General features: G+C 49.2%; 1 protein-coding gene across 15 annotated transcripts in view; it reads left to right on the forward strand.

Annotated features, from left to right (window-relative positions):
* Cit (citron rho-interacting serine/threonine kinase) overlaps positions 1–12,274 on the forward strand; it is a 176,924-nt gene that overhangs the window by 16,585 nt on the left and 148,065 nt on the right. For all 15 annotated transcript variants that reach the window (XM_075981753.1, XM_075981762.1, XM_075981832.1 and 12 more), the window contains exons 4-5: positions 3,987–4,162; positions 11,330–11,431. In XM_075981753.1, coding sequence (XP_075837868.1) covers positions 3,987–4,162; positions 11,330–11,431 — 278 coding nt within the window. The remainder of the gene's footprint in view (positions 1–3,986; positions 4,163–11,329; positions 11,432–12,274) is intronic.

A 12,274-nucleotide genomic window follows, 5' to 3' on the forward strand; every position in this document is an offset into this window, starting at 1 on the left:
GAAGCTGTTGATTCTGCTGGGTTGACTTTTTGTTCCCCTCACCCCCACGGGTCCAGTTGTCTGTCTAACAAAGCCACAGCCTGGGCTGTGTTTTCATTAACGTGCTCTGTCTTGGTTTGCCTCAATATTCAGGACCCACTGGACCCATAAACACCAACTAAAAGTTCAAGGAGATGATGAGTCCATATGGTTTTGGGGTCACAGAAGCAGCTGGTATGGGGAGAAGTTGTGAAGCGTTCCCCCTATTTCTCTTTTTTAAAACAGCCAGGGGCTTGATTCTAGCACCTCACCTATTCACCCTAATAATGCAAAGCCTTCGGGGAAAAGAGAGATTTGGAATGCTTTCCTGCACTTCTGAAGGCATCATCATTTTCCCCACAAAGCAGTTTGTCTAACGTGTGTGATTTAGAAGCCAGATCGTCCCCAGTGACAGGCCCAGGGTTTCTGAGTCGTAAGCAGTTTTGGGGCCCAAGGCCCTAAAGAAAATGAAGAGAGATTGGCCTTGTGTACAGCAGCAGCCAAGTCAGGTTCAAACACAGAAAGCTGCGAGCCAGCACGTTCGGTTAATTATAACTCAGCACTCAAATACTTGACATGAAGGAAGCCCAGGAAGGGGCGGGGGCAGATGGGGCTCGGCATGGTGATCGAGAGCAAAGGGGAAATGCTGTGCGACCCCCAAGTTTGTGTCCATGCTGGCTTCTTTTTGTAGGCATGTCAGTTCTTCTTTATTTTACACATGTGTGTGTATATGCGCACACGTGCGTGAGCATGTGTGTAGGTCAGAGGACAAATTGCAGGCGTCAGTTCTCTTTTGCCCCCCGTGTGGATCCCGAACCATCTCCATGATCCTAGATCTACTTTAAACAGCGCTCACAGTGAATGCATGTGGATCCACCTACTACTCTAGAGTGGTTCCCCACGGGACCAAGGGAGCTTGGTATGACTGGCCACCATGAGAGTGGGGATCAGAAGTCAGCCAATACCGTGGAATTGACCACGTTTGCCTTCTATCCAAGAGAAACTGCGGAACTAAGGTTAGGTTAGCAGCAGAGCACCTTGGTGGGCCTAGATCACACCATGCTGCCGAGACCGTACCATGCAACAGATGTCACGTAAGAGGTTTATTTGGGGAGGGGGAGTGGAAAGGCTGTTGCAGAGTGGGGATGAGAGAGAGAGAGAGAGAGAGAGAGAGAGAGAGAGAGAGAGAGAGAGAGAGAGAGAAACAGACAGACAGACCAGAAGACAGAATGAGCAAGAGAGAGTCATGATGTCAGGAGGGACCTTTTAAAGGGTACACAAGTCACATAGGGGAAATACACAACTCACAGTGACAGTGGGAAGGAATGTGCTGCACCTGGGGGTGGAGGGTGACAATGTGTCTGGTGTCTGCCAGGGCTGAGTCCCTGAAGGGCAGGTGTGGGGAGTGCCTTCCTCTTGGTTCCTTTCATCATGAGAACAACATGTGGAGATAATGTGGCTGTAGATTTGGGGTTTCCATGGGAACTTGTACACATGCACACACCCCGCAAAACTAATAGCTACAGATGTTGAAGTCTCTTATGTGGACTAGTGTGGTGTTTGCATATACCTATGAACATGTCTTCTTGTACTTGAACCAATTCTGTGTTGCTTGGGACGCCCACTGCGGTGCCTCTGCGGTGCCTCTGCGGTACCCATTGCGGTGCCTCTGCGGTACCCACTGCGGTGCCTCTGTGGTGCCTCTGCGGTGCCCTCTGCGGTGCCCACTGCAGTACCCACTGCGGTACCCACTGCGGTACCCATTGCGGTGCCTCTGCGGTACCCACTGCGGTGCCTCTGCGGTACCCACTGCGGTGCCCACTGCGGTGCCCACTGCGGTGCCTCTGCGGTGCCTCTGCGGTGCCCACTGCGGTACCCACTGCGGTGCCTCTGCGGTACCCACTGCGGTGCCTCTGCGGTGCCCACTGCGGTGCCCTCTGCGGTGCCTCTGCGGTGCCCACTGCGGTACCCACTGTGGTACCCATTGCGGTGCCTCTGCGGTACCCACTGCGGTGCCTCTGCGGTGCCCACTGCGGTACCCATTGCGGTGCCTCTGCGGTACCCACTGCGGTACCCACTGCGGTGCCCTCTGCGGTACCCACTGCGGTACCCACTGCGGTACCCACTGCGGTACCCATTGCGGTGCCTCTGCGGTGCCTCTGCGGTACCTATTGCGGTGCCTCTGCGGTGCCTCTGCGGTACCCACTGCGGTGCCTCTGCGGTACCCACTGCGGTGCCTCTGCGATACCCACTGCGGTGCCCACTGTGGTGCTGCCTTGGCGTGCATTCGGTGTAGATGTCTGTGTGCCACATACTCAAGTTCTGCATTGGAAACTTTCTAGAATGCTCTTTGTTTTGAATGTCTTTAAAGTTTTTCATTATTATGGTGTGCATGTGAATAGGTGTGTCCTTCATGATTTGGATGCAAAGGCCAGAAGGCGACTTTTAGGAGCGGATTTCTCTCTACTGGGTCATCCAGGGATAGAATTCAGGTTGTCAGGCCTGCACGGCAACAGCTTTACCCACTGAGCCATCCTGCTGGCCTTCCAAATGCTCTTAATCCATGTTTAGTTGGTTGACTCTGTGGATTTGGAGGGCCACCTGCTTCGGTGTCTGAGGGACATTTCAGCACAGTCTCTTGGTTTTCTGTTTATGGTGTGTATGTGTGTGTGTGTGTGGCATGCATTTGAGTGTGCAGGTGTGTGAACCCCCAGAGTCCCGAGCAGAACGTCAGATGTCATTTTCTCTCATTGTTCACCATATTGTCTACAGACAGGGTCTCTCATTGAACCACAAGCTTGCCATTTTGGCTAAGTTGCCTGGCCAGTGAGTCCTTGGGATTTACCTGTCTCTGACCTCTGGTGTTGGGGTTGCAGGCATGTGTCACTGTGCCTGGCTTCTTATGTGGGTGCTGAGGATTTGAACTCAGATTGTCATGCTTGCGGAGCAAATGTTCTTAATCATTGAGTCGTCTCCCCAAGCCTCGTCTTTCAGCTTTCATTGTGATACGTAACTATGAGATTATCTAGGGTAAGGTTTTTTTGGTGTTAGCATTTGAACCCAGGACCTCCTGCATGCTGAGTACATGCTCTGCTACTGAGCTGCACCCTTGGCGTTTCTCGCTTTCCTTTGGTTATAACCTCTATTTCCGATGCAGCTCCTCTGTTACTCACGGGGTTCCATTTTTTAGATCATCACTGCTGTTCTTACAGACGAGTCAACAGAGTCCTTGCTTAGCTAGAGATGCCCGTTTCACAGTGTTGTTAAATGTGTACGAGATCCTGCACTGCCACCCCTCAGTCCCGCCCTTCCCACATGGATCTTGGCTGGAGTCACTGGACCTGTTAGTCCAGAAAGTCAGAGTCCCAGGCTCGTCTGGGTGTGTGGCTGTCAACCCTGAGAGCAGATGTCAGCCCGTTTGGACCTGGGGACTAACCGTGTGCCCTTTCCAGTTCTGCGTAGAGAAAGGCCAGGAAAGCAGTCTTCTGCAGCAATGCAGGGCCAGTGGCACAAATCCAGGCAGAGCACGGCTAGCTAGAACAGAGTGATCGGGGATCAACGGCCGTGCTGGTGGAAAAGCGGGGGTCGTGCTGCTTAGGTCACAGTGTCAGGCCAGGCTGGAGGCCGTCAAGCTTGTTGACCCCAGCACTGCCTGCAGCCCTCAGAGGAAGGAGAAAAGCATCGCATGTGTGTTCCTTTCTTACTTCCCAAGTCTACAAGATTTGAATTATAGCTACCATGGAAACCGTACTTTGGAATTTCTGGAGCCCTTAATTTTAACAGATAAAAGACTTTTGTGCCGATTTTATAATTATTCATGATGGATGAGAAAGTGACTCAACGTCTTTTGACAGGGAAGGAAGACAGAATACATTTTTCTTTCTTTCCTTTTCCCCTCTTTCGCAAAGATGCATGCATTTGAAGTAAGTGTATTTTTCTCCCGGGTGTAAATCTTCCATCTTCCACAGATTCCGACACAATAGCCGAATTACGGGAGCTCCAGCCTTCAGTGAGAGACTTTGAAGTCCGAAGTCTTGTGGGCTGTGGTCACTTTGCTGAGGTGCAGGTGGTTAGAGAGAAGGCAACTGGGGACGTCTATGCCATGAAGATCATGAAGAAGAAGGCTTTGCTGGCCCAGGAGCAGGTAGGACCATTTGAATCTCTGCTCCTTCCACGGACAAAAGGCCTCTCATGTTCTTAGCTCTCCTCAAACTGGTGTTGATTAATTTTGCAGGCTCAGAAATTTCCCTCGGTTTCTTTGTCAGGACTGTGTAGTTGCATTTTCTTTTAGAACCACGTTGGGCTTTAAACTAAGGATCTCAAGATGATCTGTCGGGGCTGCGAGCTTTGGTCTGAGGGACACGCCTCAGGCTGGGGTACTAGGGCGGTGTCTGCCTGTGTGCATGGCTAGGTGTTCCTGCTGCGGGCCCACGTGTTCCATCTCAGAGCGGCCTCTGCAGGAGTCAAAACACAGCTGTGTTCCCTGCCTGCGAGCCGCTCGTCTGATAACAGGTCACGAAGTTGTCTTTTTAGTTGTGTTTTTTCTCCCTTTGAGGAAAGGCTGTGCTCGCTCTCAGACATATTGATTCATTGGCTGTGTTTTCGAGAGACAGCCGTCACCTTGGAGTTGAGAGAGTCATTCGTTAGTCGCAGGCAGTCTAGTGCACGTTGTGTGTCTGATAATGTCCCCGGCTCCGTGGGAAGCCTGCGGAAGGAATTGAAGTCCCATGACTGTTCCTTGCAGGGCCGAATAGCTGCACCCAGAAGTGGAGGGAAAATGCAAATCTCCAGAGCAGGCGCTTGCCAGCTAAAGCACCACAGACGGAGAGAATTAGCAGGTTCATTAGCGGTGGTGTGAAGGGCGATGTCATGGGCGAGCCAAGGGCAGTCAGTCAGGAAAGTCCTTCGGATGAGAGGGAATGGAGGCTGTGGGCCGAGGAGTGATGGGAATGAGCCAGGTAGACATGTGGCTGAGGGTGACGGCCTGGAGGTGTGAGTCCTAGGGTCCTGTTCAGGGGTGTGCGTGAGTGCGCACACGTGTGTGTATGTGTGTGTATGTGTGTGCGTATGTGTGTATATATATATATATATATATATATATATATACCCATGTGTATGTGTGCGTGTGTGCGTGCATGTATGTGTGTGTGAGTGCATGTGTGTGTGCATGTGTGTATGTGTGCGCGTGTGTATGTGTGTGCGCGCACATGTGTGTGTGTGTGTGTGTGTGTATATACCCGTGTGTATGTGTGCATGTGCGTGCGTGTATGTGTGTTTGTGTGTGTGTGTGTATCTGTGAGTGTGTGCGTGCGTGTGTGTGTGCATGTGTATGTGTGCGCGTGCGTATGTGTGTGTGCGCATGTGTGTGCGTGTGTGTGTGCATGTGTGTATGTGTGTGTGCGCGTGTGTGTGGAGGGGTATTTGGTTTAGAACTAATAAATTAAGACATCTGGGTGGGCAGGGGTCTACAATTGAGGGGGAATCTCAGCAACTTTAGCTTTTCATCATGTTAAACTCTACATAAGGTAAAATTTCCCACGTTAACCATTTTTACTGTAGAATTCAGTGGCACTAAGAAGTTCCACCATGGTACAGCCCACAGTTGCCATCCGTTCCTAGAACTTGGCCACCAGCCCTGTGTTAGACTTCAACCTTGTGACAAAGTACGTGAGAGAACCCAAGTTAGAGGGGGAATGGGCCGTTTTCACTGGAGCATCAGAGATTTCTCCCCAGAGTCAGCTGACTTCATGGCTTTAGGCCTGTGCTGTGGCAGAGGACCATGGTGGACGGTATGTGACCACTGACGCGAGAGAAAGACCAGGGACAAAATGCTCCTTCCCTGGGCATGCACAGCGACCTCCAGCTAGACCCTACTAGCTGACATTTCATTTGTATTTTAATAAATAAAGCTTGCCTGAAGATCAGAGACTAAGACAGCCCCCACTGGTCAGCCTTACAGACCAGGCAGTGGGGTCACACACCTTTAATCCCAGTAGCCATAGAAACCAGGCGGTAGTGGTGCACGCCTTTAATCCCAGCACTAGAGAGGAATATAACACGGGAGGAGGCAGCTCTCACACACAGTCTCGTTCTGAGATTCTTGGAGGCAGGATCGCTATTTCAGACTGAGGTAGAAGTAAGAACCAGTGGCTGGCTGTTTTGCTTTTCTGACCTTCAGTTGAACCGCAATATCTGTCTTTGGGTTTTTATTACTCGTGCTACACCTATCTCCTAGCATTTCCTACCATTTTCCAGTAGCCCATTAAGTTATTAATACACGAATGGATTAATCCTTTGATGAGGTCACAGAACCCATGAACCAATCCTTTCCCAAGGCCCCCGTCTCTGCGCACTGTTATTAGGAGCCAAGTTTTCAGCACACCAGCTTTTGGGGGACATTTCAGACCCAAATCATCAGAACAGAAACCGAAGATCCCTCTTTTGTTGTTGTTTTTTGTCTCTTGAGACAGAAACTGCAGCAGAGGGTGGGAAGCTGCCTGTCGGAGTCCAGGCATGATGTGGCCTCTGTGTTTCAGAATAAACTGTGAGCAACATTGCAGGGAGGGAGAATGACAAGACATTGCCTGTGATTAGCAAGAGGGGAGTGGGAGGTGCTCTCTCAGCTCTCCCACCCAGAGAGGTGCTACCGTCATCCCTACTCACTCGCTGGGCAGCCTTCGTGCTTGGCGTGTTTCTAGAGCCTTGGGCAGAGGCACATGATGTTAGCCAACCTTGCGGTGCTCATGTGTTGGATGGGAAACAGTGCATGGAAGATGAAGCAAATGCAATACGTCACACGCAGACAGACAGTCGAGATTCAAACAGATGCACTTTATCCGGGCCAGGGACCCGAAGTGGCCACGGTAAAGAGGTGTGGGACTGGGTTTTTATTTGTTTGTTTTTTTTTTGGGTTTTTCGAGACAGGGTTTCTCTGTGGCTTTGGAGCCTGTCCTGGAACTCGCTCTGTAGACCAGGCTGGTCTCGAACACACAGAGATCCGCCTGCCTCTGCCTCCCAAGTGCTGGGATCAAAGGCGTGCGAGGACTGGGTTTTTAAAAACCCTATGTATGCAGGAGCTAATAAAACCAGTTGTCATTGGTAAATGTGTCACTGACTTAGAGGGTCAATATAAAAGAAAAGCAGGGTTCCTAATGGAGTCACCATGAGGATTTAGGATTCAAAGGTATGAGGAGAGAAGGGCAGCCTGGGAAGAGGCGAAGGAGGCATCAGGGAGGATGTGGAGAAGTGGTAGATCTCCAACAGAGCCAGTCACCTGGGAGAGGCCAGCGAGCCTGCACTGAGCTGTGTCAGCCAGAAATGCTCCTCGGAGAGCAGTAGCTTTAATGGAGTCTTCAGGGCTTAGGCAGCATCATCGGTGAGCACGTGGGGCTGGGGGCTGAGATCCAGCTTTCCCTGCTCCCCCCCCATGTCAGTAATAGGATTGGCCCTCCAGCACTGTAAAGCACTGGGTTGGGCTGCTATTTCTTAAGTGGCTTAGATTTAGCACTGAGGTTTCTGGGGTGATCTTAGGAACACAGACAAGCTCTTTAAAGACATTTCAGGGTGAGGGATACAGTTCCTGGGTAGAATGCTTGCTTAGCATGCATGAAGTCTGGGTTCAGGGGAGTACTGCATAAATGGGTGTGGTGACAGAGAAGGACTTGGGTGTCCTTCCCTGTCATTTCCCCCTGTATCCCTTCCAGACAGGGTCTCTCACTGAACCTGGAGCTAGGCCGTCAGTCAGTAAGCTCCAGTGAGCCTCGTGTCTCTCTCCTACAGTATCAGGATTGTAGGAGAACCTGGCTGTGCCCAGCTTTTTCTTTTTTATCTACTTGTTTATCTGATGTGTGTGTGTGCTAAGACTCCAACTCAGGTTCTCATGCTTGGGTAGCTAGCGTGCTAACCACTGAGCAGTCTCTCCAGCCTACAATAGTCTTGGAGCACCTGCCTTCCCCCCATTTAGGGAAACTGCAATTTTGTTCTTTTTTTAATTTTTTTCTCTCTTTTTGGTTTTCCAAGACAGGGTTTCCCTGTGTAGCTTTGGAGCCTGTCCTGGCACCAGCTCTGTAGACCAGGCTGGCCTCAAACTCACAGAGATATGCTTGCCTCTGCCTCCTGAGTGCTGGGATTAAGGGTGTGCGCCACCACAACCTGACAATTTTTAATTTTTTAAAAAAGATTTATTTGTTTATATTTTTGTTAAAGGTATTTTGTCTGCATGTACATTTGTACACCAGAAGAGGTTCCTGGATCCCATGGGACTGCAGTTATAGATAGGAGTAAGCCGCCACGTGGGTGCTGGGAATTGAACTCAGGACCTCTGGAAGAACAGCCAATGCTCTTAACTGCTGTGCCATCTCTTCAGTCTCCTGTTCCTTTTTTAAATTCCCACTTATTTTATTTGTTTTGGCAGTTTTGAGGACTGACCTTGGGGTCTGGAGCATGCTAGGCAGGCAAGTGCTCAACCACTGAGTTACCCCCCTAGCCCTTCAGTTTTGCTCTTGAGGCCTTTCAGCTGGTTGGATGAAGCCCACCAAGACTCCTGAGGGTAGTCTCCTAAGCTACTGAGTTCAGATGTCAATCAGCTATAGCCACACAACACCTCTGTAGCAACACCACAAAACCTGGGTTAGTGTTTGATTGAGTAACTGGTGTTTTGGCCTTTCTTGGTTTCTGCATAAAATTATTTATGCCCCATCTCCCTGCCCACCAAATGACTCAAAATTACATCTGTGTATTTGTATATATGGCCTATGACAGGAATATTTTTCCCACGATCCACCACGCAACCAGAAAATTAGCTAGTACATTCCTCTGGCCCCACTCACGTTTACCAGTCGTCCCAATGACATCGTTAGGATGGGACGTGGGCACTTAGCCCTTCTCTTTCTTTTACCTGAGTCGGTTCCTTCATTGTTCCCCCTGAGTCTTTATGACCTCGATGGTTCCAATGATAGCTGGCCAGTTAGTCCATAAAATTCAGATTTAGCTGCTTTGCTTGTGTTTAACGTCCAGGTTATAGATTTGGGGTGTATATTTCATGAAGAAGGAACTCTTTTCCTGTTCCCTGCAGCAGATGGTTCAGTTCCAACTGGCCACTTTCTGGATGCGCTCACACAGCTTGTGGGATGGAGGTGGTGCCTGCCGCTCTTCGTTGCGGAGTTTCCTCTTGGTACTCACGCATTTACAGAGTTCTCAAAGGACAGAACTGTTCCATTCCTTGTGCAATCCTCAGTATATTGGTTGGTTTGTACTTTGTGAACTATTGGCCTTTCCTTGTCTTATCCAATGAGTGTAATCTACCATACCCAGAGTATCTTCAAGGCAGCTCTTCAGATTGACTTTTGTCTCCTTTTGGCAGGTCCCTGCCATTCTTGAGTTCATTTCTGGTTCTCTAGTGAGAGATGTTCAAGTTTGCCCCGCAGTTACTTTCCCTGCATTGACGTGTCTCCAGGGATCCCTGTTCAGCAGGAACGATCCTTGGAGGCTAGACCTTGGCGCTGAGAGACGGCTCAGCAGCAGAAAGCACATTGCTCTTGCAGAGACCTGGCTTTGGTTCTCTGTACTCCAATTGGGCAGCTCACAAACACCTGTAAGGTCCAGCTCCATGGGAGCCTCCTGCAGGCACCTGCACACACATGTCACAAGCACACATAGACACACATACACATATATAAATAAAAATAAAAAAAATTAGAGGCCAAGATATTTATTACTATTATTATTTTTGAGACAGTGTTTTGTGTGTGTGTGTGTCGTTTGGCTGTACAGGAACTTGCTCTGTGGAGCAAGCTGGTCTCGAACTCAGATCTGCCTGCCTCTGCCTCCTGAGTACTGGGGTTAGACATGAGCCACCACCGCCTACCTAGAGGCCAAGACGCTAACTCTGGGTTTTGAGCTTCTATTGGGCTGTCATTGCTCTTAGATCTCTTTCATGAATTGGGCAAGGAATACATGTTTATGTGTACAGTATGTTCCCACACGAACACATAAACATGCAGACACATGCACAGATGTACAAGTGTTTACTCCCACGTGTGTTAATATGGCAAATCATGTTCACACAGTTACCTCTGACTCCAGTCCACCTTTATGTCTCTCCCGAGTCTTTCTCTTCCCTGTGCTTGTGCCTGGTGAGTCAGCTTCCTGTTCCTGCCACACGCGTGTGAGATAATCAGCACATAAAGAGACAATATTTATTTTGGCTCATAATTTGAAAGTTTCAGTGTAGGGTGGCTACATTGTCTAAAAAAAAAAAAAGACAGTTTCCTATTGTGTAATCCCAGCTGGCCTGAAGCCTCTCTAGCTCTACCTGCCTTTGCCTTCCGTGTGCTGGGGTTAAAGGTTGCACCACTGCATCCAGCCTCACTGCTTTGGGCCTGTGGCGAGCAGTCAGAACTGGTGAGAGTCCAAGGGAAACTTCAGAATAGAGAAAGATGAACGTTGGGCTCCATGATCCCTTTCAGGGGTAAGCCCCATCCCCCCAGTGACTGAAAGACGTTCTTCTAATGCCATGGACTGAGGAACAAGCCTTTAACCATGGGCCTTTGTAGGGTGGGGCACTTATCCAAACCATAGTAATTCTTTTCTCTGACGTTCTGCCTTTACCATTTTCTTCTTTTAAAATGTTTTTAGGTTTATTTATTTTTTGTGTATTTATTTTTGTTCTGCTCGCATGTTTATATATGTGTGCACCATGGGTATGTCTTCAGAGTCTAGAAGAGGGTGTTGGATTCCCTGGGAGTCGAACCCAGGTCGTCTGCAAGAGCAGCAAGTTGTTTTAGCCGCCGAGCCGTCTCTCCAGCCTCTCACTGTTTTCTTACACTGAAACAGTCCCTTCCATCTTTTTGGCTATAGCCTTGTCTCCTTACCTGCTCTACGCCATCCACCCCCATGTGCAGATACCGTTCTCCTCCTGCACGTCCTCCAGTAGTCCATATTGGCCTGCGGTTACACCTGTTTGCCACTGTCCTCACTCTGCTTGGGCCTGGGCTTGATGGCTCTCTGACCATCCAGCCTGGTTTGGCTTGACAGCACCTAGTAGAACCATCCAGGAAGCGAAGGTGGGGAAGAAGAGAAAGATGTTTAAGCTTGGAAGAAGTGAATTGATGCCACATGCATGGCTGGATGGATAACGTGGGCCTGGCAAAGCTGAACCTCACGGGTTCCCAGATTTGCTGAGTGTCATGCTATGTTTTTTTTTTTTTTTTAAACCTGGAAACATCAATTTAGACTGTAAGGCAGGACAGAGGCCGTCCCCCTGCACAGTTAGTTCTCTTACAATTATCTAAAGAGTTTCTTTTCCCTCCAGGTTTCATTTTTCGAGGAAGAGCGGAACATATTATCTCGGAGCACGAGCCCTTGGATCCCCCAATTACAGTATGCCTTTCAGGACAAAAATAACCTTTACCTGGTGAGTCTTCACATCTGTCCCCGTGGGACTAGCCGAAGCCCTGATACTCAGATGCTGTGGGTTGAAAGCGCTTCTTGCCGACGTGGTCTGTGACACCGCTCACTCATTCAGTCGATTTTCTGACTGGATGTCTCCCGTTCCTCGTTCCAAAGACTAAGAGCTGACCCACTTAGAAACAGCCTGCTATACCGCGGCCGTGAAGGGCAGCAGTGGAAAGTTATTTAATTGGGAATGGTCTCTAACTGCCTTTAATGGAATCTTGCTTTAATTAAATTAAGTCAATTCATTTAGTTTTTGAGACAATATCTCATTATGTAGATCTGACTGGCCTGGAATTTGCTGCACAGACCAGGCTGGCCTGGAATTCGCAGGGAATCAGTCACTCCTGCCTCCCCAGTGCTGAGATTAAAGGCCTCTGCCACCATGCTCATTTCTCACTTTAATTTTTAAAAGCTAAGGTAATAATGCATGGTTAATATAAGAAAAGGCAGCCTGTTCCCTTCTCGTGTATGTGTGGAAGCCGGCTGAGTTTATCTCAAAGAAGCAGAGAATAGGCTAGTGGTTGCCAGGTAACTGGGGTGAGGAGAAGCAGAGGAGGGCTGGCTAACGGGTAGACCAGTTAGACTGCTGTGAGTAGCTAGGTGTAAGGGATAAGCTTTGGTGTCCTGTACGGGTGGAGGGCAACTGTTTCTAATAACTATTACGTCCTTCATAATAACAAGCAGAAAAGAGGTTGAATGGTCCCAAGACAAAGCAGATGGAAGGTGTTGGAATTTGTTGATTGTTTTGATTTGCTCCTTGCACATTGTATGTATTTATTGAAATATACTGTACCCCTGGTTA

This window comes from Microtus pennsylvanicus, chromosome 1 (genome assembly GCF_037038515.1).
Source record: "Microtus pennsylvanicus isolate mMicPen1 chromosome 1, mMicPen1.hap1, whole genome shotgun sequence".
Classification (NCBI taxonomy): Eukaryota; Metazoa; Chordata; class Mammalia; order Rodentia; family Cricetidae; genus Microtus; species Microtus pennsylvanicus.